Source organism: Colletes latitarsis, chromosome 2 (assembly GCF_051014445.1).
Source record: "Colletes latitarsis isolate SP2378_abdomen chromosome 2, iyColLati1, whole genome shotgun sequence".
Classification (NCBI taxonomy): Eukaryota; Metazoa; Arthropoda; class Insecta; order Hymenoptera; family Colletidae; genus Colletes; species Colletes latitarsis.
This window is the reverse complement of record NC_135135.1, coordinates 21741121-21767238: the sequence shown is the minus strand read 5'-3', so window position 1 is coordinate 21767238 and position 26118 is coordinate 21741121. Positions and strand designations below refer to the sequence as shown.

Genomic DNA, 26118 nt, shown 5'->3' with positions numbered 1-26118 from the left:
TCAACGATGTTCGATTGATTTAGATTTCGTGGAACAGGTTGATCATCGAATCGCTATCGATACAAACGAGTTCAACCGCGGGGTTACAAAAAGGGGTGTCGCGGATCGACGAGTACCCTTTCCGATCTAACCCACCAAGCAATACCAATATCCCATCTATGGAACATTTCTAAAAACTTGTCTTGGTCTCTTAGATGGTCATCAAATGGGTATATAATTGCCATGCTCGACGGTCATCATCAACGATATTTGTGTTTTTCCCTCGGATTAAGCCGTGTACGTTCGCGTGTAGTGATTTATTGGCGTCGTAGAACCTAGCAGCACCGCGTGCATTTATTTGTTTTTTATTAGCGACGAACGTATATTTCATTACTCGATAAACATTTGTCAAGCTTAAAGGTATAAAAGTCTTGTATTTTGTTGCTGAAAGACTCGACGGAATCGAACGCGCCTCGATGCGTTTTCCTTTTTCCATTTACATTTCCCGGTAGCCCAATAACGTCACGTTCGAGCTCGCGGCCATCCCCCTCGCGGGTGTTTCCTAATTTCCTACGCAACGTCATTACGCGAAATTTTAGTTCTCGTCGGGGGCAATCGGTGAGAAAAAACAGAGACGGGAAACAACGACGGCGGAAAAATGCAGCGGCACGGAAGGGATTCAAATGAACTGGAAATCAAGAAAGCGGCGAAGAATAGCGGAGGCGCGACCTCGAATATTCCTCGACGTTCGTAGGGGCAGGGGGAACGAGAACGTCGATTTCTAGACGTCGTCGTCGTTCATCGCTCAGTCGACGTCCGCGTGGCGGAAGTTCGCCAACGATGGAAAATCGAGCAAGGGGGAGCAATAATTAATCGAAGGTCCTCTCTTTCTCGACTACTTCTGCGCGCACGTCGCTCTCGAAGAAGGTGCTCGACGCCGGCTAATTGATCGCGAACCTTCGCTTTGACTGATCGCTTAATCGCGGAAAAAAGAGGTCGACGACGAAAAGTAGCTCCATCTAAAAGTCCCGAACGAGACCGAGAGCATGGGAATCAGTTGTTAGCGTCAACGCGCGTCGCGAATTCTAGGTTCGATCCCGGAGCGATCTTGTCTCTGAGAAACCGGCACGCCGTCGAACCAACGAGAGGATTACGCTCGAGAGACCGTGCTCGCGTAATTATACCGGCTTTTCAACGCCGAGGGCAACGCCGACGATGATTATTCATAAGCGTAATTTCCGTTATCGTTCGTCTATTAATTGAATTGGATGGCGAACCTTCCGCTTGCACGCGCCTTCTATTTACAGTTCGCTCAAGTGCTAGATGTGTTTCAATGTGTCAGTAGGCAACAATAATATACAAGATGATTATATAAACACTGCAAGTACTAAACGAAGAACACCCTTAGAAGAAAATTTACTCGAATATCTGGTAAATCATTAGAAACATAAGAAACACGCGAGTAATAAATTTTATTGGAAGGTGCTTAATTGTTCGAATACGTTTCCAATGGCGCACGATCTTACCATCGTTTCACAGTATGCGAATAAATTACTCTGCATGAGAACCGAAATGATAGCGAGCGTTTGCAAGCGCCTCGCAGAGAAGGAAACAATCGAAAATGCTAAACTTGTCGAATCCGTAGAGCGAGCGGCAGAATTAATTTACTTAGAGAACTGGGTGAACCGGAACGAGGGAAATTTCGAAGGTTCGATCGACGCGCTAAATGCAAGCGCAAGGAGCTACCTGGTAGAATAGCAATGGGATTTCGAGCTTCGAGTTACTAGATTCGAACACCGCGAAACGTTGATTCCTGCGCATGAAATTGTGCGTGCATCGGAAGCCAATTATATCGATACATGACTGCTCGAACGGTACCGGATACGATAAACGCCAATTTCGTTCAATTTTCTTACGCGTAGAACACTGTTCCTATCGATTGAGTTATCCAGCAAAGTTGAAATTATAATCACCTGTAATCGAACCTGTATGGAACCTAAAAAATAATAAATGGGAGCTGATACAAGAACCGATATAGTCAGAAATTTAGGTTCTTCGTAAGAGTTATATAGAATAACAGTTTACAGAACCTTTTTCGAGCGTACGGTGCAGTGATTTGGATAACGATCGTAGTTGCTCGTCCAGCAACGTTCGATAACAAAGCACGTCGAGGGTGGTGCGTGAATAAAAAGAGACAATTCTAAAAATACGAGCCCTAAAATACACACTCGAGTCGAAGGATGTTTGCACTGGAGCGACGTACTCCTACATACGTTATTCGATAAGAGGGAGACGAATCCATGAACGGACGCGTACCAGTCGAGAAACGCAGTCTCCGAGCTCAAAGTCAACAATAATATGACGTTGATTGTGATATGCAAATGCAGGATCGATCGAAAGACGGAGAAAAGTAGCCGCTTAATGAATATTTATTCCGACCCGGAGACACTCGAAGCACAGATCTATATCGACGCTACCTGCGCGTCAATTACACGTATAATTTTCGAATTAAAGCGCCGATCAAATCGTTAAACAGTTGTCTCATGCAAATCGAAGGCATTCCGGGGAATCGCCGCCCTGTTTGCGCTTCTTTTGCCGAGAAACCGCTTTTAGGGAGACTGTCGCACGCCGTTGCATAAAATATGCGAAACGAATACGTTAAAAAATATCAGGTGCCTTGGAATTAGTTTCGAACGTTTGTCACGCTGTGAATTCTTACCTTGCACGACTTATCCAAAACTATATCCGCTCTTGTATTCCTTTGGTCGTACACTTATTCCAAAATTGGCACACAATTACACATCGCGGTGCACGTCCGTTCCTGGCATCGAAATCACTGACACCGTCCCGAAAATTCGTAACACGGGACACGCAACGCGTTTGGTTTTTCGCGCGCGACCAAGACGCGTGGACAATCGCGTTCACCAGGAAGCCGAGTCAATCGACGTTCCCCATTGTTCGCCGAAACGAAGCGTGGAACGTCGCGCGTCTTCTCCGACGACCGTTCCCCCAGGTTTTTTTCCGTTCCGGACCGTTAATCCATCACGGTTCACGGCGTCCGCAAGCGGGAGCGCGAAGAAAACCACGCGTGACAAATCGAAGATAGCGCCAACCGCGAAAGAAGTTGCATTAATTTAACACATGCTCCGCGGCCTGATTGCACGTTGACAAATGTGGTGCGCCGACCGGGTGAAAAAGCACTCGCGACGAACCGGAAGGAACCTCCCACGACGAGACCACGTGCCGACACGCTTAGAAATTTCGTCCTCGATGGAAACGGAGCACGTCATCTTCGAATCGGTGAACGTCCAACGATCGTTGAAAAACGAACGAATCGGACGCTAATTAACGAAGATAGAGGCGCGTTAACGAGTCGCAGGAGACTCCACGTGCTTCCTGGTCCCCCGACACTTTCGCCGTCAGGTGCGCGTCGCGGTGTCAAGGTGACCACGTGCAAACGAGACGTCAGCACGCGTTGAAATCGATCGAGAAGCAGTCGCCTCGGATTACTCGGAGAACTTCGCTCCGATTCTTGGCTCTCTCCACGTCTATTCGGGTTCTTGAGGTTTCAATTACACGGAAAGTTATATCACAATCTGCCTCGAGGACAACACTACTTCGACACAGTCTCGTCGCTCGATGGACACCGGTCTTTCCTCCGTGGATCACGGAGAAAGATTCTACTAAACATGCGGTTTCGATTGCATCGTTAAAAAGACACACTATTCTCTTTTTCTATCTGTCTTTCTCTCTCTCTCCCTTCCTATCTCTCTCTTTCTGTCTGTCTAGGCTCGAAGTTTCACTTGACACGACCCGGTGAACCTCGGCTCCCTGTCGATCGGGGTGGAATTTCTCGAGCGGGCGAGTCACGCCTAAGTTCCGGAAGGAACGTGCACGTACCGCGTTACTTCATCGAGCTGGAAGAATAGCAAAGGAGGCGGAGTGGACGCGCGGTGTTCGCCAGCGAGTGGCGGGCGTCGGTGGTGGTGGCGGCGACGGTGGTGAAGAAGAAGAAGGAACACAAGAGGAGGTGTGCTTCGCGCGATCTAGCCGAGAGTGGTACCAGCGGCCACTGAAGAAGAAGTGGCGTGTGCGGATCGCGCGGCCGGGGCGAAACAGAGACGGCCGCCGCGAGAACGGTAAGGGACAGAGCAGAGAGGCCCAAAGAGAAGCAGAAGGAGTAGGAGGTACGTGGAAGGAAGATAAGAGAGGGAGGAAAGAGGGAACTCGCGGCCGGGAAGGAGCAAGATACTCGGGAGAGAGAGAGGCGTCCTTCTCGGAGAGAAGGGCGGACGAGGAACGGTCCGTCAAACGACTACAACCGCTCCGAAACCGCTGGCCCACCTGAAAATCCTCCTTCCCTCTTCCACGTTTACCTTTTGTCCTTGCTATCCGTACCACTGCGCCACTAATGGGGACATTTGACCCGTCGCAACGGGATTCGATCCGAAACAGGAAACCAAAACATCAAAACTATACTTTGCAACGGGGGACCAGGTGGATGGAAAATGATGGCTCTCCAGGAGGAAGATTTAAATACTCGAAAGGACGATGTACCAGAGTATAAAGGAAACGTCGTTTATAAAAAGTTATACGGAACGTAAAAAAAGAAAGAAACGAAACGGTAATTTGCCAATTTTTTCAAGCGAAAACTCGCAAAATTCTCAATGATGGGGGGGAGGGGCTACGGTTACGAGCCGCATTCTCGTATAATTGCCAAGTACGAAAGCATCCGGGACATCCGCGAGAGAACGAAAGGCAGAGAGTTGACTGCAGAAATCACGTATAACGAACGAGATGTTCCAAGATTTCCCACTTTTCGACGTCTGAGAAGAAGCAGTTGGCAAGCGGCGCGCTCTCGCTTAATTTGCAGACGTGCTCGTCGACGACGACGAGTTTCCCTCGGTTTTCTGTCGCGAGGAAGCTGCATACGTGCGCCGTTTCAACCGTCTACGACGCTCTCGGTGCGTTTACCAACCAGCGAATATCTGCTACAAGAAAATATTCCTCGACTACGCGAGATTTTAGGCCTTCCCATTCGTTAATTACAAACGCATTATTTGTCGTAGACGTTGCCTCGTACTGAGAAACTAGCTGATTAATTTTCCTATCGACTTCCTTTCCGACCACAGTCATCCACACCTAAACCCTCCGATCCTATCTCCCTTAAATTCATAACGGTCGGCAAGAATTACACTCACTGTGCGAATAGTAAATAAACCGATAACCGTACGGATCGCATCCCCGCGATTTTCATCCAATTATACCGATTTACGACGAACCGATCAACATTCCCGCCTTTGACGATATCCCTTCTTCACCGGAGATAGCGAAATCCCACGTCCGTCCGAGCGTTCCTTCCTCCGTTTCGCCGTTCTCCGCGAGTATCTACATCTCAGCACAGTTTCCAGCAGGTTCTCTTCGGCGGGCAACGCAGGCGATCGTTCTTTTCACGTCGTGTAAAAGCAGAGGGACGTAACAGCGTCTGGGTACAGCGCAGGAAGACAGAACCCACGACAGGATATCACGTGTCTCTCTGTTCCGCGTCCTTTAAGTCCATAGATCCGCGGCTGTCCACGACGCGCTTTTCACGGTTCTCTGATGCATTGCTACCGTTTCGAGTAGGGTCTCCGCATCCTCCGGAGCTACGACTGCCCCTCAGCGAAGGCCTTGTATTATGGTAAACGAGACATCGGAGGTAGGCTGCCAGTCAGGAGTACTCCTTCCACTTTCCTCCGATTCTCTCCTTCCCCCTTTTGCCGTTGTTCCCGTCTCTCTGGTGTCCTCCATTCTTACTCTTCGATCCTCTCTCTCCCACTGTCGCGTGCTTTCGAACCACTCAACAGGATACTCCGATCCAAACGATCGCTTTACAGACGATCTTTCCCGATTAATGTGAAAAAATATCGGACTCTTCTGCCTCGACTGATCGTAACGAACCTTCGAGTCATGTTGTGTCTCAAAGCGTGGAATTGTTTAAAAATTTGGAATTTTCTCGAACCTCGAGAGTTCCGAACGACTCGAGCCGTCTCGAGGCTGTCGCTACTCTCAAACCTTATGCCTCAATTTCCCGTCTCCGTCGTTCGTTTAATCTCGTCCCCTCGGTCCGTGTCACCCTTTTGCTCTGGCGACTCGCTCTCCTTTTCCGTCCAGCATGTTGCTCGGCCCCCGTACGCGTATCTCCTCTCCTTTCTCCCCGGTCGTGTTCTTCTTCTTGGCCGATGCTCATAGAGGGGCGGCGGATCATTGCGTCCGTTCGCTTCTGTCGCGCGACGATGCATCACGAGCCCTCTAATGAAAGCCTTTTCTCCGACTGCCAATTAACCCCCACGCGACACCGACCGTCGGAAGAAAGCTCGAGGATGACGCGTGCACCTATACACACCGTGTACACCGAACAACGCCATCGACTCCTGCGGCGCGAAGCTGCTTAATTGTGTGTCGAGAACAGTCCCCCGCAGGTTTCTGTCCTCCGTTCCATCCGATCGTCGTCCAGGTATCGATAAAAAGATAGAACAGCGTACAAGGAAACTGACAAAATTTGCACTCGGAGACATTTCTTTGATCTGCTACTAACTCAAGCACACTTTCTTACGAAATACTTCGAGCAAACATACCTTCTTTTACATTCTTTGCTTATGTATTTTGTTCTATATAATCACTTTGAAACAATGACATCGTTGTGTTTCCTTAGAGGGGACAGCCGAGTGCAAAGGGTTAGTATAAAAAAAATTGAAACTACAATTTCTACAGAGTGATTTTCTTGCTTTCGCGACTATACTTTTGTATACGTAAATGGAATTTGACTTTTTTGGTGAGGACACGAATCTAATATCTCAGGTTGTGTAATGATAGATGAGAAGTGCCGGGCCCTGTGGCTACGCTACTGGGCCTCGACACTTTGACAAGATTGGTAAAATTACGCGTGCAAGGTACGGATCGAGGACGGAATGAAACACGTTTCTTCGCCACGCAGACAGCATTATTACCAACGTCGGACAAACTCGAGAGCCTCGGTTGGAAAACGTGCGTGTACTAAAAATGGGAAGTCGAGAATCGTGTCACGAGCGACGTCCAATGTCCCTTTCCCTCCTCCCTTCGGGACGCTAATCCGACGATGAATACGCTCGGTCACGGTTTAAGGGGAGCGTTTTCGCGATTGACAAGTAAAACGAGTTTCGCGCGATCGTTCGGCACGATCGATCATCGCGCGTCGGATCCGCGGAAAAATTCAAGCGACGCGCGTCCGCTCGACTAACCTCGCAGCCTCCCCACGTACCCCGCGATAGTGTTAAGACGTCGAGTAACGAGTAATAAATAGCGTTAACGATGCGAATCGCGGTCTCGGATCGCGCTCGGTGCCCGACGAGATTATTAATTGTCTTCATTCGTCAAACGATGTTTTTAACCTCGCGATCCGATAAATCCGCGCGCGATCTCGACCGCGGGACCGTCCTCCGCCATCGGAGGGACCTCGATAATTCGAAATCGAGAGGATGATGAAACGACCGACGTCGAAACCAAGCCGAGCGTTACAATATTGTCGCTCGCGCCCCGGATAAAGCGCTAAAAGATCGACGGAACCGTTTTTCGCTACGCCGGGATACCGTTCCTGAAGGGTGATCGATAATTCTGATTGCGGTGATTCGAGAATCGATCAAACTGTCCAGAGACAGTACCCGGCCAGCGTAGTGGGGGCGGATGCAAGCGTGGCTGTAAGTTAGATATTGATAACGACGCAGATACGCCAAGATACATCGAACAAAGTACCGATAGAGTAAATAAACCTCGAAAATCCCGAGAAAACGAAGAATATTGCAAGCTAAAATTACCGATCCGATACAAACATCGAAGCCTGAATAAAAGAATTCACCCTGTGCGAGGCTGAGCGTGAATAACACGCATAGGGAGTAGCTGACCCCTGAGCTCCTTAAACGCGAGAACGACGATAAAAGGTTTCCTCGGATCCTGCGTCTATTAGGTCCGACTTAGGCGTTAATGCGATAAAATCCACGGGGAGAAGTCGACCTACGAACTGTTTGCGTTTGAAACGGTAAAAAGTTTTCGCCCGTCCGAGAAATATCAAGACGCGATGAAAACGGCAAACACGGGGAACGGTTGTTCCCGGTCGGTGAATCCCCATCCGTGACTGGGACGTTGGAGCGCATCAAAGGAATTGCCGGCATACAAATGTTTCTATTGTATCGCAAGGCCGCGCTTAAAGCTGCGAAGGAATCGCGAGGATCGCGTTGAACTTGTTCAGAGAAGGATCTCGGTTGCGCGCGAAACGGCCGCCTCAAAGGAATCGAGATGGGCCGGTGGTGGTTTCGTTGCGGCTCGCTCGCCGCACGGATTTGCAACAGTGTGCGACGCGCGTATAAATACAGGGGCGCCGCGGTGAGCGCTAATTAACGCCGGGGGAAAAAAATGATTGTCCCTTCGTTCGTCGATATCTCTCCACTTGCCAAGAGTAATTACGTTCCGAGAGGCTTGTATGAATAAAAGAGGACGGCTAACAGCGTGCCGGGAGACCGTTTAACTTTGTGTGTTTGGGACCGCCTACCAACGCCCTGCTGCACAGGGATTGTGCCCCGCCACTTTCTAATTTGCCATCAAGTACCGCCACCCGACAACCGACATTGTCGCCTCGCCTTTATACCAACCAGAATCCTCTATTTTACGACCTGAAACTCGAACAACATTTTTGTCCAAGACCACGCGAACGCCGTAGCTACGATACGAATTGAATTGAGAAAACGAAAATACGAAACGTACGAATGTCGACCTCTGTATCCCTTCATATCGTAGGAATGGTTTATCGGGAAATCAAGAAAATTGGGACAGTAGTGCTCGGTTATCCGAATAATTATAATAGAAGGTGCCTTAATTTTTCGGCGAAATTAATAAATTTCGAATCGTTCTGAAATAATTATTGTTAGTTCCGGGGATCGATTACAATCATTTTTGGTGAACAGGCATACCCCCGAAATTCTATCCACTTTCGAGAAAAAAATTCAAGTAGGTGCCTTAATTTTTCGGCGAAATTAATAAATTTCGAATCGTTCTGAAAAAATTATTTTTAGTTCCAAGGGTCGATTACAATCATTTTTGGTGAACAGGCATACCCCCGAAATTCTATCCACTTTCGAGAAAAAAATTCAAGTAGGTGCCTTAATTTTTCGGCGAAATTAATAAATTTCGAATCGTTCTGAAAAAATTATTTTTAGTTCCCGGGGTCGATTACAATCATTTTTGGTGAACAGGCATACCCCCGAAATTCTATTTACTTTCGAGAAAAAAATTCAAGTAGGTGCCTTAATTTTTCGGCGAAAAAAAAAATTTTGAAATCATTCTGAAAAAATTATTTTCGGTTACGAGAGTCAATTACAATCATTTTTGGTGAATAGATATACCTCCGAAATCCTAGCCACTTTCGAGAAAAAAATTCTTTACCGAAAGTATCATGTCTGATCATAAATGTTTCCCTGAAATTACACGCGTATGTTTAAAAAATCATAACTCCTGAACGGATTGGAGAATTGTAATGTTTCAAAATGCAAACTACGCATATTTTAGTGAAGAATATGTAGAAGTGCTAAGAATATTCGAAAAGTTGTTACTTGACCCCGTAAAGTGAGAAAAACGTCTTCGGAGAGATCGGTAAGAAACTTATTTCACTAATACCTTGGGCTATCTGATTTTTTGAAGCGGAGATTTCGAAATCCAACCACGAAGAAAGAAACTTAACTCCAGAAACCATCTATTCCCCGTCTCCTTAGTGGCTCGAAGAACCGGAATTATCACGATCCTATCCGAGAAAGACACGGACGCGCTCGCAGCCCTCGCGTGTTCGAACACCCGTTATATAAATCTGGTCGCCTTAAACGCTCCTCGAGGCGAAACTTTTACGAGACACGCATTCGTTATCCATTAGGGTAAGTATAGCACGTGTGGTCATCCCGGCGCGTACGTACACGAGAACGGCGATATTCATGCGCGCGAGCTATTCAGCTCGTGTGTAGCCGAGCGTAATTGAATTATCATTGGGACTCCATGAAAGACAGCTAAACCCGTCCATAATGAGCGAAATACGCGTCACGGTGTCGCTGGGGCGATTTCAAAATAACCCCGCCAGGTGTATTTAGGCGACAATGGGACAGCCAATAAAAGCGACTCGGATAATTCACGAGTTATCGGCATTAAAGGACGGAACGCCGTTACCCGAAATTAATTCACGATTAATTCTAATACGTCCGCGGTACACGGCCGAATTGAACTACGCCCCTCGCGACCAATTGTTCAAATGTAATTCGAAGTTTGATGATGTTCGAAAACTCGCTACTGGATCGTTCGTTATCGGTCCCAGATAGCGACTGGGCTGCTCCAATCTCAGCTTCGAAATTGTTCCTAACTTTTAAGACTACGAACTAAAAGATTAGAATAGTACTTACCGATAGTCGAACAGTAGTTCTTCTTTGACATCCTAGCAAGCTGAACCCATGACTTTTCGTTGACGGAGAATTACAGTGTTTCCATTCCTTCGATCGTTGTTTTGACTCTGCAGCGTAATGGAGGGTCCAAGTCTCGTCTGCAAATCAAAAGATTATTTTAAAACAATGGATAAATATCCGTTTCATAAATTGATATGATTCTTAAGGGGGGAGTCTCATGTGAGAACTCAAAAAAATCAATTTATTTTTTATTTCATTTTTTTAAAGTATATACAGAGTGTTCAACCACCCTTGGGAAAAATTTTAAGGAGGCATTCTAGAGGCCAAAATAAGACAATTTGTTGATGGAGGCTTTGTTAAAAAGTATTAACTTTTAAAGTTCCAACTGTACTGAATTTTTTCCTCGAAAATGCGTAGGATTTCGAGGGTATGTCTATTCACCAAAAATGATTGTAATTGACCCCCGCAACCGAAAATAATTTTTCCAGAACAATTTGAAATTCTTTTTTTCCCGTCGAAAAATTTCACACCTTCTTGAATTTTTTTCTAGAAAGTGGGTAGGATTTCGGGGGTATGTGTAATGACCAAAAATGATTGTAATTGACCCCTGCAACCGAAAATAATTTTTCCAGAACGATTTGAAATTCTTTTTTTCCGTCGAAAAATTTCACACCTTCTCGAATTTTTTTCTAGAAAGTGGGTAGGATTTCGGGGGTATGTGTAATGACCAAAAATGATTGTAATTGACCCCTGCAACCGAAAATAATTTTTCTAGAACGATTTGAAATTCTTTTTTTCCCGTCGAAAAATTTCACACCTTCTTGAATTTTTTTCTAGAAAGTGGGTAGGATTTCGGGGGTATGTGTAATGACCAAAAATGTTTGTAATTGACCCCCGCATCCGAAAATAATTTTTCTAGAACGATTTGAAATTCTTTTTTTCCCGTCGAAAAATTTCACACCTTCTTGAATTTTTTTCTAGAAAGTGGGTAGGATTTCGGGGGTATGTATAATGACCAAAAATGTTTGTAATTGACCCCCGCATCCGAAAATAATTTTTCTAGAACGATTTGAAATTCTTTTTTTCCCGTCGAAAAATTTTACACCTTCTTGAATTTTTTTCTAGAAAGTGGGTAGGATTTCGGGGGTATGTGTAATGACCAAAAATATTTGTAATTGACCCCCGCATCCGAAAATAATTTTTCCAGAACGATTTGAAATTTTTGAATTTAATTGTTAATAACTATTTAACGAAGCCTCCATCAACAAATTGGTATTCTTGTTTTTCGTCTCATTTCGGCCTCTAGAATTCTATCATTCACATGAGACTCCCCCCTTAAAGTTTCTATCCTGAACGTGGAAATACGAAGAGATTTTAAAAAATTTCTGAACGCTATTTTAAAAACACCCAGTAGTTCCTTTATCCAGAAAGTTTGCTTGTCGGCGATCCTACAAGGTGATCGGTCAGTCGGAGGGGCCTGGAGTTTCGCATATACACGATACCCCCTTCCGTAAGTGTTTCTTTCGCGAGTTTCGGGCATCGCCGCGTAGCCGTAGAATGGAAATGACCCGCGGTGTAAGGTTACACAGGGGAAAAAAATGGCGGTGGTCCAGCTGCTCTCGCCGGTCCAGATTGTAATCTTTGTCCGGGGACGAGAAAAAGTAAGAATGTCGTAATCTCGATTCAAACATCTGTGAGAAGAACCTCTTCCACCGTCAGGGGGTCAGAACGCACGGCTGAGAATTTTGTTCCCCGAGAATCGTTCCGCGACCGCTCGCTCTTGCTCACGAAAATAATTTTTTTCCCCACGCAAATTTCATCGTTACATGTACATTCGTTATTTTCGTTCGTTACCCACGCGATAATTTCCACGAGACCGGTATTAAACTTTATGCTGAAATTAATCGAACTCAATATTAACTAAATTTATTAAAGGATATTATTAATTAGCATCGCCGGGTGCAATTGAATCTTCGTTAATAAAATACACGAGGCACGACGTGACTCGTTTGAAAGAGTGTTTTATTATACATGGCAGGAGCACATCGGAAACATTGTTGATGCATTATGGAGGAATCGATATCTTACGGCTGAAATCACAAACATCTCAAATGGCTCGCATATTAACAGTTTTACTTGACCGTACATAGGTAACAAGACTATGAAACACTATGAAATAAAAAAATAAATCCTCAAGACTCCAATTGGCTGAGAGCAAAATGTTAACCTCTAAAAATTTCACGAATTTGGCGGTCAACGTGTTAGTAATAACATACATGATATAATAAAGACGCGTACTATGGTAATAACAACAATAATGACTTCTATGTTATTAAAAGAAATTTTAGTCCTTACCTTTTGTTAAATTCTTACGTTGAGATCATTCCATGCCAAATCCACACACTTTTTTAATCGTAAACTGTTGATTTTGATCAAAAGTAGATGAAACTTGATGCACTTGATATGTTATACATATATCGCCATCTCTGTTGCATCCACGAAAACAGAAAAGTGTGCAACGACGTCGATGCATTAGGTAACGTTTCGATAGGTTTTCCTTAGCGTCTTCGTAAGTTAATTACGCGTATTGACATGTCGAAGTAAATATCGCGTGTTAGTAGGTTCCTTCAGGTTTCTTCCTGTAACATAAATAGTACTGTTGGCTCTGACGTGATTTCATGTTCGTACGAATGTTATACACAAAATTAATACACGATGCTGCAAATATTTGGGACGCTGTTTGTGTCGATGAAACGTTAAAATTACTCGCGAAAGCTTGTGTATAAAAGTGTTTACTTCATGTTGAAAATAAACAATCAGTGAAAATAATCGTGTAAACTAGTAATAAATAACATAATTGAACATGTCAACTTTGGAAGATAAGATTTTGGGGGAAAAGTTACATTATTATTGTAGCAGTTCTGAGGATGAAGGAAACGATTCCGTAGATTCCGATAAAGAATCGGACGATGAAAAATATGAGGAAGGAATTACAGAATCCATAGAACCATCGTTCTCAGAGTGGGGTGGAACTTCTAGTAATACAGGACCAAAGGGTGTTATAAAAGTAAGAGTATTTAAAAGTTTTTTTATATAAGTTTGTAGCTTCGTATCTATTTCAACGTATGTCATGCATGTTTTGAGGATTGGCAACGATATAAACAATTGGAAGCAGAGAAGAAAGACACGCATGAAAAAGAAAGACTTCAATTGATAAAAAAACTAAGTCTGACGTGTCGTAGTTCTTTAGACGAAGAAAAGGAACTCTTACAAAATGATCCTGATCTAGCTGAATTACTAGCAGATGAGTTTCTTTTGGAGTATCAGAGGCAAAGGATGAAGGAGATGCTTTCAAGGGCGGAAAAACTTCGTTTTGGTAGAGTCTTCAATTTAGAAACTGCAGATAACTTCCTGGAGGCAATCGACAACGAAGACAAGTCTGTAACAATCGTTGTTCATATTTATGAAAATAATGTCCCTGGCTGTGAAGCTATGAATGGATGTTTAATATCCGTTGCCGAAGATTATCCCTTTGTGAAATTTTGTAATATTTTAGGTTAGGTTCTCAAGTATTATGTTGTCTGTATATTGTATAATTTTTATAATAACATATATTATTATTTATTGTAATTTATATTGCAGGTTCAGTGGCTGGACTTAGTAAACACTTTAAAAAAGAAGGAGTACCAGCTTTGTTAATTTATAAAGCTGGTCAAGTAATAGGAAATTTTGTGCATGTAACAGATTATTTAGGGGCAGACTTTTACGCGTCTGATGTTGAAACATTTTTAATTGAACATGGTATGCTTACAGACAAAAATTGTGTACCTGCCATTATTTCACAAAACGACAATACATTATCAGACAGTGAATAAATAGAACATATAAGTCTTTTTTATAATTTTCAATATTCTCTTTCCAGTATATATTGAATAAGTTTATTTTAAAAAATCAATAGTAGCGAAAATATACGGTATCTACATGCATTTAATTATCATTCATCTTGCTTCTTCTATCTTACAGTATAAGCTTTTTCTTATAAAAAAAAACTAATTTGTACATTTCATCAATGACTATGTCAACATAATAAATATTTATATTCATTTCGATACAAAATATGAATTTATGTATAAATATTTTAAAACTTTATTTATTTAATTCTTAAACTTATAATAAATTTATAGATTTTCTAATATCTGTTTTTTTGTTTTAATAGCTTTGCAAAAATGTAAATACGTCTTTAAGACTTCGTCATATTCTGAATTTTTTAAGCTTTCATACTGTTTGTTTAAATTTTCTTTTTCTTTGAATTCATTCGTTGTTGTAAACAATTTTTCGTCTATGGTTGCATTTAATATTCTATAAGCATCGATTGTTACCGGTGTTTCTTTATACATTCTCATGATACACTTCAACTTTGTAATTTTTGCTTGCACTTCTGCAACTTGAGCTTGCAATAATACGTATTCTGCTCTTTCTAAATAAATCTGATTAACATCTTTATGTTTGAGTTTATTCCATTTATCGATCAAAGTTCTATATTTCATAATATCGGTTTCATACTGTGCACATATCTCTTCAATTTTATCTTTCCATTGCAACATTTCTACATCATGGATTTCAAATAAAGTTTTATGTACATTACATTCGGTTGACCTTATTGCTTCCTTTACATTTCCTCCTAAATATTCATATCTGAAACACAATAGAGTTATTGTGCATTTATACCTTAATGAATTTAATAAATACCAAATATATTAGACCTTAATATAAAGCTGTGTATCCTCTCCCGTAACAGTGTTTCCACGTAACACTTAACATCTATAACCTCTTCGCAACTAAGAGTATATTTTGGTAAATCAGTAATTCCCAAAATTATCGATTCTTCTTGTAAATTCTTTAATATAGATGGCATATGCATATATTTGTTTAACTCATGAATCAAAAGCAACCCTTTTAATTTACTAACAACATTTTCACACAATGTTCCCTTTATGTTCAAGGATGCCTCTTTAATACATTCCAGAATTATTTTGCTTTTTACATGTTCACCTATGCTTTCCTCACACTGTGTTAAACATTTTGCAATTTTTTGTAAATGATTGGACCCTTGGTTAAGACCTAAAGTGTTCCTACTAGAATGCCATGTAAAACTACACTGCTGTTCGGATAAATTTTGCAATGAATCTATTTTACCCATTAATCGACTACAATTTACACGCGAAATCCGTGAAATACTATGTATATCTGAAAATAAATGACACTACATTATAAATGTAAATTTTATTCGTTGCGTCACATAACACATTAAATTAATAGCATTTTTAAATCAACAAATTAGCAATTACAAACCTGATATCTGACTTATATCACTACAGTTATCCATATTGTTTGTTTATAATAATATTCGTTGTCTTCACAATTACGAAAACTCATCAAACTTTTTACACAAGCTTTCAAATTCAAACGGTTAATAAACACGTCAAGATACGGAATGAGAAATGCGTGCAAATTCCCTACATTGAAACTTCATGGATATGCATTTGTTTAATTGTATAATCTGTTATTATACAACAAAATAGAAAATATATATTTCTCTGGCACGTTTATCGTAATAGAAAATACTTCAATACAATTTCTATCTTCTTCCAAACAGGCGTCAAAAGAAGCTAGTGATTTTCGAAGTAACAACACAGTAAAACATAACAACCAAAATTAAATTTAGGATCGAGGAAAAAGGAGGGAAAAAGGAATTTTATTATTCGTCCTTGAGACTTTGATTAAATACAGAATTATGTTACATTTTTAGAGAAATTAATGCAATTAAAGAATTTGCAAGAACTACGTAGGTACTTACTGTTCGTAGCTCTCTAGTAGTAAGTCCAGAAAATTCCCTCCAATCATCAGATACAAAAGTATGCATACTACAGTGCGATCCGGTGTATCAAACAACAGACCGGTGCCCAGAGAAAACTGCCCCACCACTTACGTACACTATGCACAGCCACGTATACGTGAACTCCGACACTTTGGACAGAGAATTCGAGAAAGAATTCCCGAAATTGTCCAAAGCACTGGAATTCACGTATGTCTCGTACACGTGTTTATGCATTAGTGTGCATAAGTGGTGGGACAACTTCTTTTGGACACCGATCTGCCATCTGGTAGCACTGCACTGGTACGATCATAACAGTTCATAACGGTAGCCGGTAGCGTTTGTAGCGTCGTTATTCGAGATTATCAATTGCCGTGTTTAACCTGAAGAATGGCGGCCTGTATTAATGGTGTGTTCAGTAAAAATTTACAAAATGAAATACTTCAGAGTAAAGTACTTATTGTTGGTGCTGGTGGTATAGGATGCGAGATATTAAAAAATCTCGTTATGACAGGATTCACCGATATCGAAATCGTAAGTATGATCATAGGTCGATGTGCTCTAACGTTATTTTAACCTATGTACTTTTCCCTCCTTTATTGAAATTCATCGGTGTTTGAAATTTGAGACCTGTATTCGTATTATCGTGATTTGTTGCTACGTGTTATTATTTTTTAATTGACAACACAAAGACACAAACGAGAATTATTTTAATTCTATTAATTGTGTTTTAATCGTACAAATTGTAAATAAACATATGTTGTTTTCAGATTGATTTGGATACGATAGACGTTAGCAATTTAAATAGACAATTTTTATTTCAAAAGAAACACGTGGGAAAATCGAAATCTGATGTTGCAAGAGAAACAGCATTGACGTTTAATCCTGATGCAAAAATAGTCCATTATCATGACAGTATTACATCGTAAGTATTTTAATCTCTTTAGAGTAATATTATTTTCTTTGACTGATTACAAATCTTTATATCTACAGTCCTGATTATGGTGTATCATTTTTTAATAAATTCACATTAGTTATGAATGCACTTGATAATCGAGCAGCTAGAAATCATGTGAATCGAATGTGTTTAGCAGCAGATGTACCCTTAATAGAATCTGGCACTGCTGGTTATGAAGGGCAAGTAGAACTTATAAAGAAAGGAATGAGTCAATGTTACGAATGTACTCCAAAAGCTGCACAAAAAACATATCCTGGTTGTACAATTCGTAATACACCCAGCGAGCCTATTCACTGTATAGTATGGGCAAAACATTTATTCAAGTAGGTTTCTGAGTTGATATTCTTCTAAAAAAAATTCATTGAACAATATAAAGGAAAACTTCTAAATTTTATATAGTCAATTATTTGGTGAAGAAGATCCCGATCAAGATGTTTCTCCAGATACTGCTGATCCAGAAGCAGCAGGTAATAGTAATATGCATAAAAGACGTTAAATTGTTATTGCATAAATTATGATTTATAGATGCAGCAGGGGAAGGTGCTCTGAATTCAGAATCAAATGAAAAAGGAAATGTTAATAGAGTTTCAACTAAAGCTTGGGCACAAGCATGTAGCTATGATCCAGAAAAGTTATTTACAAAATTATTTCATGATGATATAAAATATTTGCTTAGTATGGATAATTTATGGAAGAAAAGAAGGCCACCTACTCCTTTGAGTTGGAAAGGACTACCAGATGGAGGTTTGTAAAGTAGTTGAATATTAAATTTAAATGCAGTTCAAAATCAATCCATTTTGATTCTAACATCTTACGATGTAGTGCCAGGATGTAGTAAAGAAGTAAATGAGCCTGGCTTAAAAGATCAACAACGTTGGAGTATTTCTAAATGCGGTTCAGTCTTCGCCGAATCGATAAAAAATTTAAGCAAAACTTTGAAAGATTCTCAAGAAAAGTCACCAAATAACCATCTTGTTTGGGATAAGGACGATCAAAGTTCAATGGACTTTGTTGCAGCGTGTGCTAATATAAGAGCTTACATTTTCGGTATTCCTCAAAAAACAAGATTCGATATAAAATGTAAGCGATAAGTTACTATTTATAACGTTCTAAAATTTAAAATATTATTAACATTAAATTTTGACATACTGTTTCTTATAGCAATGGCAGGCAATATAATTCCAGCAATTGCAACCACGAACGCAATAGTTGCTGGTATAGTTGTTCTTCATGCATTTCGCATTCTTGTGAATAATCTAAAAGCATGTAAATCCGTGTACTTACGTTCGAAAATGAATCATCGCAATCAGTTACTGGTACCAGAGAAGAACGTCAATCCACCGAATCCGAAGTGTTATGTTTGCGCACCCATGCCTGAAGCCGTACTAGCCGTTGATACATCTAAAATGACAATCAAAGAATTAGATGACGTAGTATTGAAAAACAGGTTAAATATGATTGCACCAGATGTTATGATAGATGGCACAGGAACAGTTGTGATTAGTAGCGAAGAAGGAGAAACAGAGCAAAATAATGATAAGCTTTTAGAAGAATTAGGGATCAAAGATGGTACCATTCTTAAGGTCGACGATTTTCAACAAAATTATTCGCTAACTGTAACCGTGGTCTATAGAGAGCGACCAAGTTTAAAAAGTGAAAGTCCCGACTTCCTTATTCTAGCTGATGAGAAAGATCTTAAACCTAAAGAAGATAATGATTTGATAAAACCATCTACTTCGAATGGTCAGGTAAGTAAAATACATTTTAGATATATTATATGAGAATCTTTTCGTTATAGCAAATGTTTTTTAATGTTTTACACCAAAAATTTGACTTAGGTGGAGTATCAAACTGATGACAATGTAGTCATTGTTGATACTGACGCCGTTTTATCAGACATGCCGAAAAAACGTAAAATCGAAATTTCTGGTGGTATCGTATCCCCCAAAAAAAGAAAAGTGGAAGTTAATGATACAGATGATAATGATATCTCTATCATTGAAAATGATGTAAATAATGATAATACCCCGGATGATAAAAAATCAAAATCTAAACGTAAAATTTCAGAAGATGATGACTGCTTAATTGTGTATGACGATAATATGCAATCAACTGCAGTTTTGCAGTGACTAAAATAAATAAACTGAAATACCTTACTCGAACTTTAAAATAAAACAGGAAGGAAAGAAAAATCAGTATATTATTTTTATTTAAAAGTGTATGTTTATATAAAATGTGTATATACATACCAATTCCAGAATAGTTGAGTTGTGAACTTTTTTCTAATCATAAACTTTCATACATATTTTATTAATATTGCAATTCAGTAATAAAAGAGAGATGTGATTGTTAATAGATGAATTGAAGGTACATACGATGACATGCTATAAGAATGAATGTGTATGTATAATAGTGGTCTAATCTCATTATCGAAATTGTTTTTGAAAGGATTTTAATTTTACAAGTATTTATGAAAGTACATAGTATTACGTTTGTAGTATGTCATTTCATAGAGTGTACCTATACATTTTTATATAAAAACAAATAAATACTTTTTTTGTATCGCAAACTATCATTTCCTCCTCATAGACTAATATACAACATTCAAATACTTTTATTTGCACAAAATATATATGGTTTAATGCTGTAATTATACATTTCAAAGTCTATTTTATACCTTTGGTACAATTTTAGAATCATGTCTTGCGTCAAATTCGCAAGATATTTACACGTTGTTTTGAAATTAGTGTATCTTCCGCGTGTTTGCTCCAATTTCGGTAAATATACCGTGTTCTTATTCAATCCAAGCTTTGAAAAAATATAATTAATTTGTCCGTACGTATAATCGTCCAATTTTAAAATATAGTTATATCGTATGTCACATACGGCACAATGCGTGTAATATCGATCCCAATGAACATCGTCTTTCTCAGAATTTTCCAAAAGCCATATCGAAAACTCTTTAAAAGTTGGTATTACCTTTAATCTTCGAAAAGAAATATAAAAAACTAACTAACTTTATCTACTAGATACTATCTAAAAGTATCTATTATACCTTTTATCAGCGGTAAATACTTTTTGTTGAAAATTACCAGTCGTAGTATTCGAACGAAAAAGTTTGGGTCTTGTAAGGAGAAATATTTTTTTAGTATAAATCCAGGCTTGTGCAGTATGCTTGGAATTATCCTCTATGCGATCTCTAAAATATGAAAAATACTTTAATTAATAAACGTATGATTAATAACAGTATATTTAAAATAAAAAGAAGCACCTGTACGACGATACAAGTCTTTGAAAAGGATGTCGCACGACTAAAAGTTTAAATGTTTTCACGTCGTTCGCACTACGTCGCAATTCCGCCAAAATTTTTGGCGCTAAAACATCAACTTCTCTGCAAATAATTTAGAAATAAAAATACGAATCATGTGTAAGTAACAAAGTGTTATATGATTACCTATAATAATTTCGTACAGTTTGACGATTTGTCATGTCTGAAAATAATTTAGTAAAACTCGTTGAAGCTACTTTACGAATCCAGCAGTACAACGATTTGTGTTTGGAATTATATAAAAAATGTCTTCTTATTAAAGGAGTTTTCAAATTATATTTTACGCATGTGTCTGAAATTTGTTGAAGTAATGTTGCACTTTCCTATTAAAAAATATCAATATTACGTATAGGTTTGAACAATTCGAGCATTTTTAGCTGCTTACCTGCAGGCTAATCGATTGACCATTCATTTCGTCGTGCTTTAAAAGTTTTAATTCTAAATTGATCGATTTCTCTGTTTGAGATGCTACAGGACACTTTTGTTTTGTCTGATTATCTTCTATTAAAAAAACCGAATTTGGTTGATCCGTTAAATAAAAACTTTTTCTTATCGTTAACAAAACAGAACCAACTACAATGAATAAGATGCATTTCATAAATTGCATTCTGAATGTCATGATTAAAACTGAAGTATATATTCAGACAGTCGAGCGCTAAGATTAAAACATCCGTCCGTGAATTGTCTGCGGGGGTGGAGTGAAAGATAATATTTATCTACCAGTTTCATTATTTTCCACTTTCCCATAAAAACGAAGAAACAAGTGACCTAATATTATGTTAATTAGAAAGGTGGTGAGAAAAAACACAAAACATATTTATTTTGCACTTTACTATGAAATAGCGCCAAAAACATACTATATAAATCAATAATTTCGATACATATACATGATGTTAGGCTGCTTCTGTAACTAAGCAATAGTGATTTAATAATTATATATAATTTATAGGTGATGTATATTGACGATCGTGACAAAAATATTCTCTTTTGAAATGGACAATTCTTACAAACTTTCGTTATAAAATTTTAATAGTAGTAACTGGAAGAATTATTAATGTTAAGCAATTTATTTTACAGTACGTTATGATGAAGTGCTGCAAAATTAATTTTTTAATCTACCACAATGATTTATGTTGAGACAGTACATTTGTCTTATCAAATTTGATTATAGAAATTCGAATATAAATACAAAAACATGATTTCATTAATAATTACACTGATTCACAATTGAATGCTCTATATGTAAACAAATGTGTCAGATATTAATATATGTAAGAATTACAAAAATATATAAATAATACTTATATTGCAATAGAAAAACTTAACAAGTAAATAAACTATACTAAACTGATAGTACAATTTATTTTTCTTTGTTACTAAATGCAAATAACACAGAATTCGATCAATTGTGAATCATTGTTCAATTCTATAATTTCATTTATCTCCCATATATTCATTATTCACTGTTTTATATTCTTACATAAAAAAAGTTGATTGATCTAAATTCATTCATGATTATTACGCGTACGAAGCACTTAGATACTTCTCAATATATCAATTTTTACTAAAACTGGTATTTCATTTACGTTAAAAATTACACATTCTTCAGATGTATATGTATACGTTTTAAAGATCAAATTATTTTTGTTTTCATCACTAACAAAATCATTAAGTAATTAAATAGATCCTCTGATTAAACAGTTCAAATTATTTTTGTTTTCATCACTAACAAAATCATTAAGTGATTAAATAGATCTTCTGATTAAACAGTTCAAATTATTTTTGTTTTCATCACTAACAAAATCATTAAGTGATTAAATAGATCTTCTGATTAAACAGTTTAAATTATTTTTGTTTTCATCACTAACAAAATCATTAAGTGATTCAATCGATCCTCTGATTAAACAGTTCAAATTATTTTTGTTTTCATCACTAACAAAATCATTAAGTGATTAAATAGATCTTGTTGCATGATCATAAATGTCGCGATACCTTGAAAACCCTTACAATATGTGCATGAATAGAGAAATGAAAGGAATAAATGGGTGAAGACAATATTACAAAATTTCTTATCTACGATCCCTGTATCTGTGATGATCCCGAGAAGATCGATGATCACTATGCCGACTATGTCGACTTGCCGTTCTCCATAAAAATTCGTCTACACTCCTTTCGTAGCTACGTTTTTCAAGCGCGGAAGCAGCTGCACTATAATCAGGCGGCAATGGTAGCCCATCGTAATACCTGGGTGGTGGCGGCGGTGGAGGTAGAGAGTCATAGGGATGGGGTGCAGCATAAGGAGGTAATGGAGGTAATCGGTGTTGCATAGTACGCATGTAATCTGCAACGTATGCTTCAGCTGCCGCAGCTATACCTAATCCAGGACTGCCATATCCCCTACAAAATCCATAATTACTAAAAATAACATGTTACGACTATGATAAAAATACATTTTTAAGCGTATACTGCACTGTACTTTGAATAAGGAGAGTCGCCGCGATTAAACCAAGTAGCATATCGATGATGATCCCTTGATCCCCTATGATCGTTACCAGCTAAGTGAGATCCCCTAGCTAAAGAAGCTAAACGTGATCGTGAGGTTAAGAAAAGCCTACGTCCTCTGCCACCTCTCGATCGTAAAAACCTAGAACTGTTATTAACAGGTCTATTGTCCCGATACGAACGAGATGACTTTGTGACATGCTTTGCTGCTTCCTTAGATTTTCTCAAAATTGGAGTCATTTCAATACCTGAAATATTCATGGGAAATTATAGAACACGGTACTTTTTTTTGTTTACGTGAAAACTATGTAATAACTATATATAATTTACCTTCATCCTCTGGAAACAACCTGCATAATTCTTCTGCAACTCTAGGCTCAATTTCCTGCCCATCTCGTCCAATTTTGACTTGCTTACCGTCATTCCACGGATTGTATAAATGTAACGTTGATGTAAATGGTAATTCCTTCCTACATATCCAATCTACTTTAAATACACCACCTAAAGCTTTAGCTGATAATCCGGGAGGTAACACCTAAAATTTGCATACATTTTTTTTTGTAATAATACGTTAAAAACTTTGTTTCTGTTAAATATGTATACAAACCCAAGAAATAGGTGCTCCATCTCTTCGAGACTCTGTGCAAAGTCGTGCAAATCCAGCAAATTTTCCAGACTCTTTTACAGAAAAAACAAGTAGAACATTTCTTGATTCCCTATAAGCTTGATTTAAGTTGACTTCATTTTGGGGTAATGTACTCCATACACCTTTAGCCTTCGATAGTGTGACATTCTCAGCATTATTTGATTTGATGATGAAAAATCTGATAAAAAGAACTTTAAGACATGTTCTTGGCATTTACATTACTATGCTTATATAAACATTCACAAATAATTTTTTGAAAATACTAGTTCATGACTAGCAAAACAAAATTTGTACTAATTACATGTAAAAGATAAAAAATATACACATGAAAGACCTAAATACTTGTATTTCAAAAAGCAGCCAACCTTGCATCCCTAAATAAGTAATTTAATTTTGTAGCATAATCATAGCTCTTAGCAATTCCTTTGCTCTCCTTGGATCTTGCACGTTTTGTTTCAGGACTAGATGATTTAGAATCTCTCGACCTAGCACGTTTTCCCTTATTCTTCCGATTACGCTTATTATCTCCACGTGAGGATTTTGTTGAAACAGAGCTTATACTGGGTTGACTAGAATCAGAATTTGAACTGCTGGATGAAACTTCACTACGTGTATCATATGTTTCATCAGCAGCAATTTTTAATTCATCTACTATGTCATTCTCTCCACAGCTCAAATTTAAGTTGTCCCCATCTGTATTATTGTCCATAATTTCACTGTTTATTTGATGTTCACTTTCACTAATGCTCAAAAGTATCTTGTTATTTATCCCGTCATCCAGGCTTTGTATCTCTGGATTTTTCAGGCTTTCTTGTGGAAAGCCAATGCAGTTCTGGCGCCTTTAAACCTTTTCTGAAACGCAAATATAAAAAAGGACTTACTAGATAGATATCCAGTATGCAGTGATACTTGTCCGAGAACAATATCATATATGAACAGATCTCGTACATCTTACGACAATTACACGGTAGAAAATAATGCAGTAACATTTTTAGTATATAAGAAGAAAAGTTCAGAAGATTGCACATGAAATCCGATTTAATATCACTGTGGCAAAAGATTAAAAAGTCCATTTGCCAGAAACTTTGACGTTAAAATTGTCCTTATGTAGTTTAATCAAAACATTTATAAGTCTCATAGAAGATTCCAATATACATCTACAATTTTCACAAGACTTAGAGTACTTCTTGCTTCAGGTAGATACAAATTATACCTAATAGTGCTAAAGTTTTTGTTTCAGTAGAAACAATATTTAGCAAACGAAAACAACTTCTTTTTTTCTCTTTTTGCTATTCACGAGTATATATGTCCATGTAAAAGTTAAAAATAAATAATACGATTTAAACCATGGAGGTTCCCTTTTTTTTTTTATATAATTTAACAGAGTGTAGTACACAATTCTTGTTGATCTATGTAACACGAGTATCTCTTTCAAACTTTGTACATAAAAGTTTATGGTAAAGTTTATTACAAGCAGACGGTTCGATCTTGCTAAAGTGTGCTTTTTTTAGCCTGTTAATGTAGAAAGGTGAGGAGTCTTTGATGTTTTTTCAGTATGTCAGACAATACAACACATCGAACTCGTCTGACGTCTCTATACAGTCTCTTACAACGCGAAGGCTATGCCTAGGAAAGTCCGTTGTGAATAGTAATTTTAATAGCAACATTGGCACCACAAAACATACTCGAAACCATCGTTTCTGTCATTCATTTTATCAAAAAAGTTCATGGTTTGCAAACGTAAGTCCTTGATGTTAGAAGCCCTTTTAGGCAGCTCGTACACACTTACGTGCACACTCGTTCTTCACTAACACACTTCGCACCTCACGCAAGAATGCTCAATGATTATCATATGGGTTCAACAACTATTTCTACTATTTCTCCACACAAAATACACAGGAGACTCGCACAGGAAATCCTGTTTTTTTCATGAAAACACAGTAAACGATTATCTCCTCACGGAAGCGTAAACTACAGCGTCCATTATGTGACGTGTCCAACGATCGATAGAAACGATCATAACTGAAAACCCCAGAATGAAGCTTTGAGTCAAAGCCCTTGACCAACTCTAACCAAATTCATTATCGTTATTTATTTTTTATTCTATGCATATGCACTTCTATGGATACATGTGTTGAAAAAGTTTAATTTCTCAAAGGCATGAAATAATAGAAGTTTGAATCCAGATAACAAATTTTTTATATATAGTAAACTTAGAACAAATTTGTCAAATGTCGCAAATTTTGTCCCTATTGTGCAATTGAAATATCATTTATATAGTATAGTTACTTTAACAATACAATCATCAAATATAAAGTAATAAACATGCAAAGTATATAAAATAGATTGAAAGAATTTTTTCATTTACAATTTCTTCAA

General features: G+C 38.6%; 6 protein-coding genes across 9 annotated transcripts in view; 2 read left to right on the top strand and 4 right to left on the bottom strand.

Moving 5' to 3' along the window:
- Dachs (unconventional myosin-IXb-like dachs) overlaps positions 1 to 16421 on the bottom strand; it is a 94037-nt gene extending 77616 nt beyond the window's left edge. The window contains exons 1-3 of the mRNA XM_076784164.1: positions 16288 to 16421; positions 12786 to 13069; positions 10431 to 10567 (exon numbers count right to left, since the gene is read on the bottom strand). The gene's annotated coding sequence lies outside the window, so the exon portion shown is untranslated. The remainder of the gene's footprint in view (positions 1 to 10430; positions 10568 to 12785; positions 13070 to 16287) is intronic.
- Positions 13014 to 14933, top strand: LOC143351989 (phosducin-like protein 1). The gene is made up of 3 exons (XM_076784173.1): positions 13014 to 13497; positions 13575 to 13986; positions 14073 to 14933. Exons 1-3 carry the CDS (start codon positions 13294 to 13296, stop codon positions 14303 to 14305), a joined length of 849 nt encoding a protein of 282 aa, XP_076640288.1. The 5' UTR covers positions 13014 to 13293; the 3' UTR covers positions 14306 to 14933.
- Positions 14609 to 16233, bottom strand: LOC143351988 (uncharacterized). Its single transcript, XM_076784172.1, has 3 exons — positions 15783 to 16233; positions 15194 to 15677; positions 14609 to 15125 (listed from the first exon to the last, which is right to left on the bottom strand). Exons 1-3 carry the CDS (start codon positions 15814 to 15816, stop codon positions 14609 to 14611), a joined length of 1035 nt encoding a protein of 344 aa, XP_076640287.1. The 5' UTR covers positions 15817 to 16233.
- A 133-nt stretch (positions 16422 to 16554) lies between the features above and the next one.
- Positions 16555 to 19412, top strand: Uba2 (Ubiquitin-like activating enzyme 2). The gene is made up of 8 exons (XM_076784166.1): positions 16555 to 16839; positions 17076 to 17230; positions 17299 to 17586; positions 17663 to 17730; positions 17789 to 18007; positions 18086 to 18343; positions 18425 to 19011; positions 19102 to 19412. The coding sequence occupies exons 1-8, from the start codon at positions 16696 to 16698 to the stop codon at positions 19390 to 19392; spliced, it is 2010 nt and encodes a 669-aa protein (XP_076640281.1). The 5' UTR covers positions 16555 to 16695; the 3' UTR covers positions 19393 to 19412.
- A 411-nt stretch (positions 19413 to 19823) lies between these two features.
- On the bottom strand, positions 19824 to 21872 carry LOC143351986 (carbohydrate sulfotransferase 11). Its single transcript, XM_076784171.1, has 5 exons — positions 20977 to 21872; positions 20718 to 20914; positions 20535 to 20654; positions 20319 to 20462; positions 19824 to 20249 (listed from the first exon to the last, which is right to left on the bottom strand). Exons 1-5 carry the CDS (start codon positions 21208 to 21210, stop codon positions 19868 to 19870), a joined length of 1077 nt encoding a protein of 358 aa, XP_076640286.1. The 5' UTR covers positions 21211 to 21872; the 3' UTR covers positions 19824 to 19867.
- A 526-nt stretch (positions 21873 to 22398) lies between these two features.
- On the bottom strand, positions 22399 to 25925 carry Ythdc1 (YTH domain containing 1). Of its 4 annotated transcripts, none has more exons than XM_076784168.1 (6): positions 24688 to 25925; positions 24105 to 24591; positions 23701 to 23917; positions 23424 to 23628; positions 23068 to 23341; positions 22399 to 22988 (listed from the first exon to the last, which is right to left on the bottom strand). In XM_076784168.1, the coding sequence occupies exons 2-6, from the start codon at positions 24446 to 24448 to the stop codon at positions 22661 to 22663; spliced, it is 1368 nt and encodes a 455-aa protein (XP_076640283.1). In that variant the 5' UTR covers positions 24449 to 24591; positions 24688 to 25925; the 3' UTR covers positions 22399 to 22660. The 4 variants fall into 4 exon arrangements, with proteins under 4 accessions (XP_076640283.1, XP_076640284.1, XP_076640285.1 ...); XM_076784169.1 differs by having other exon boundaries at positions 25211 to 25925; XM_076784170.1 differs by having other exon boundaries at positions 25529 to 25925.
- Positions 25926 to 26118: the final 193 nt, after the last annotated feature.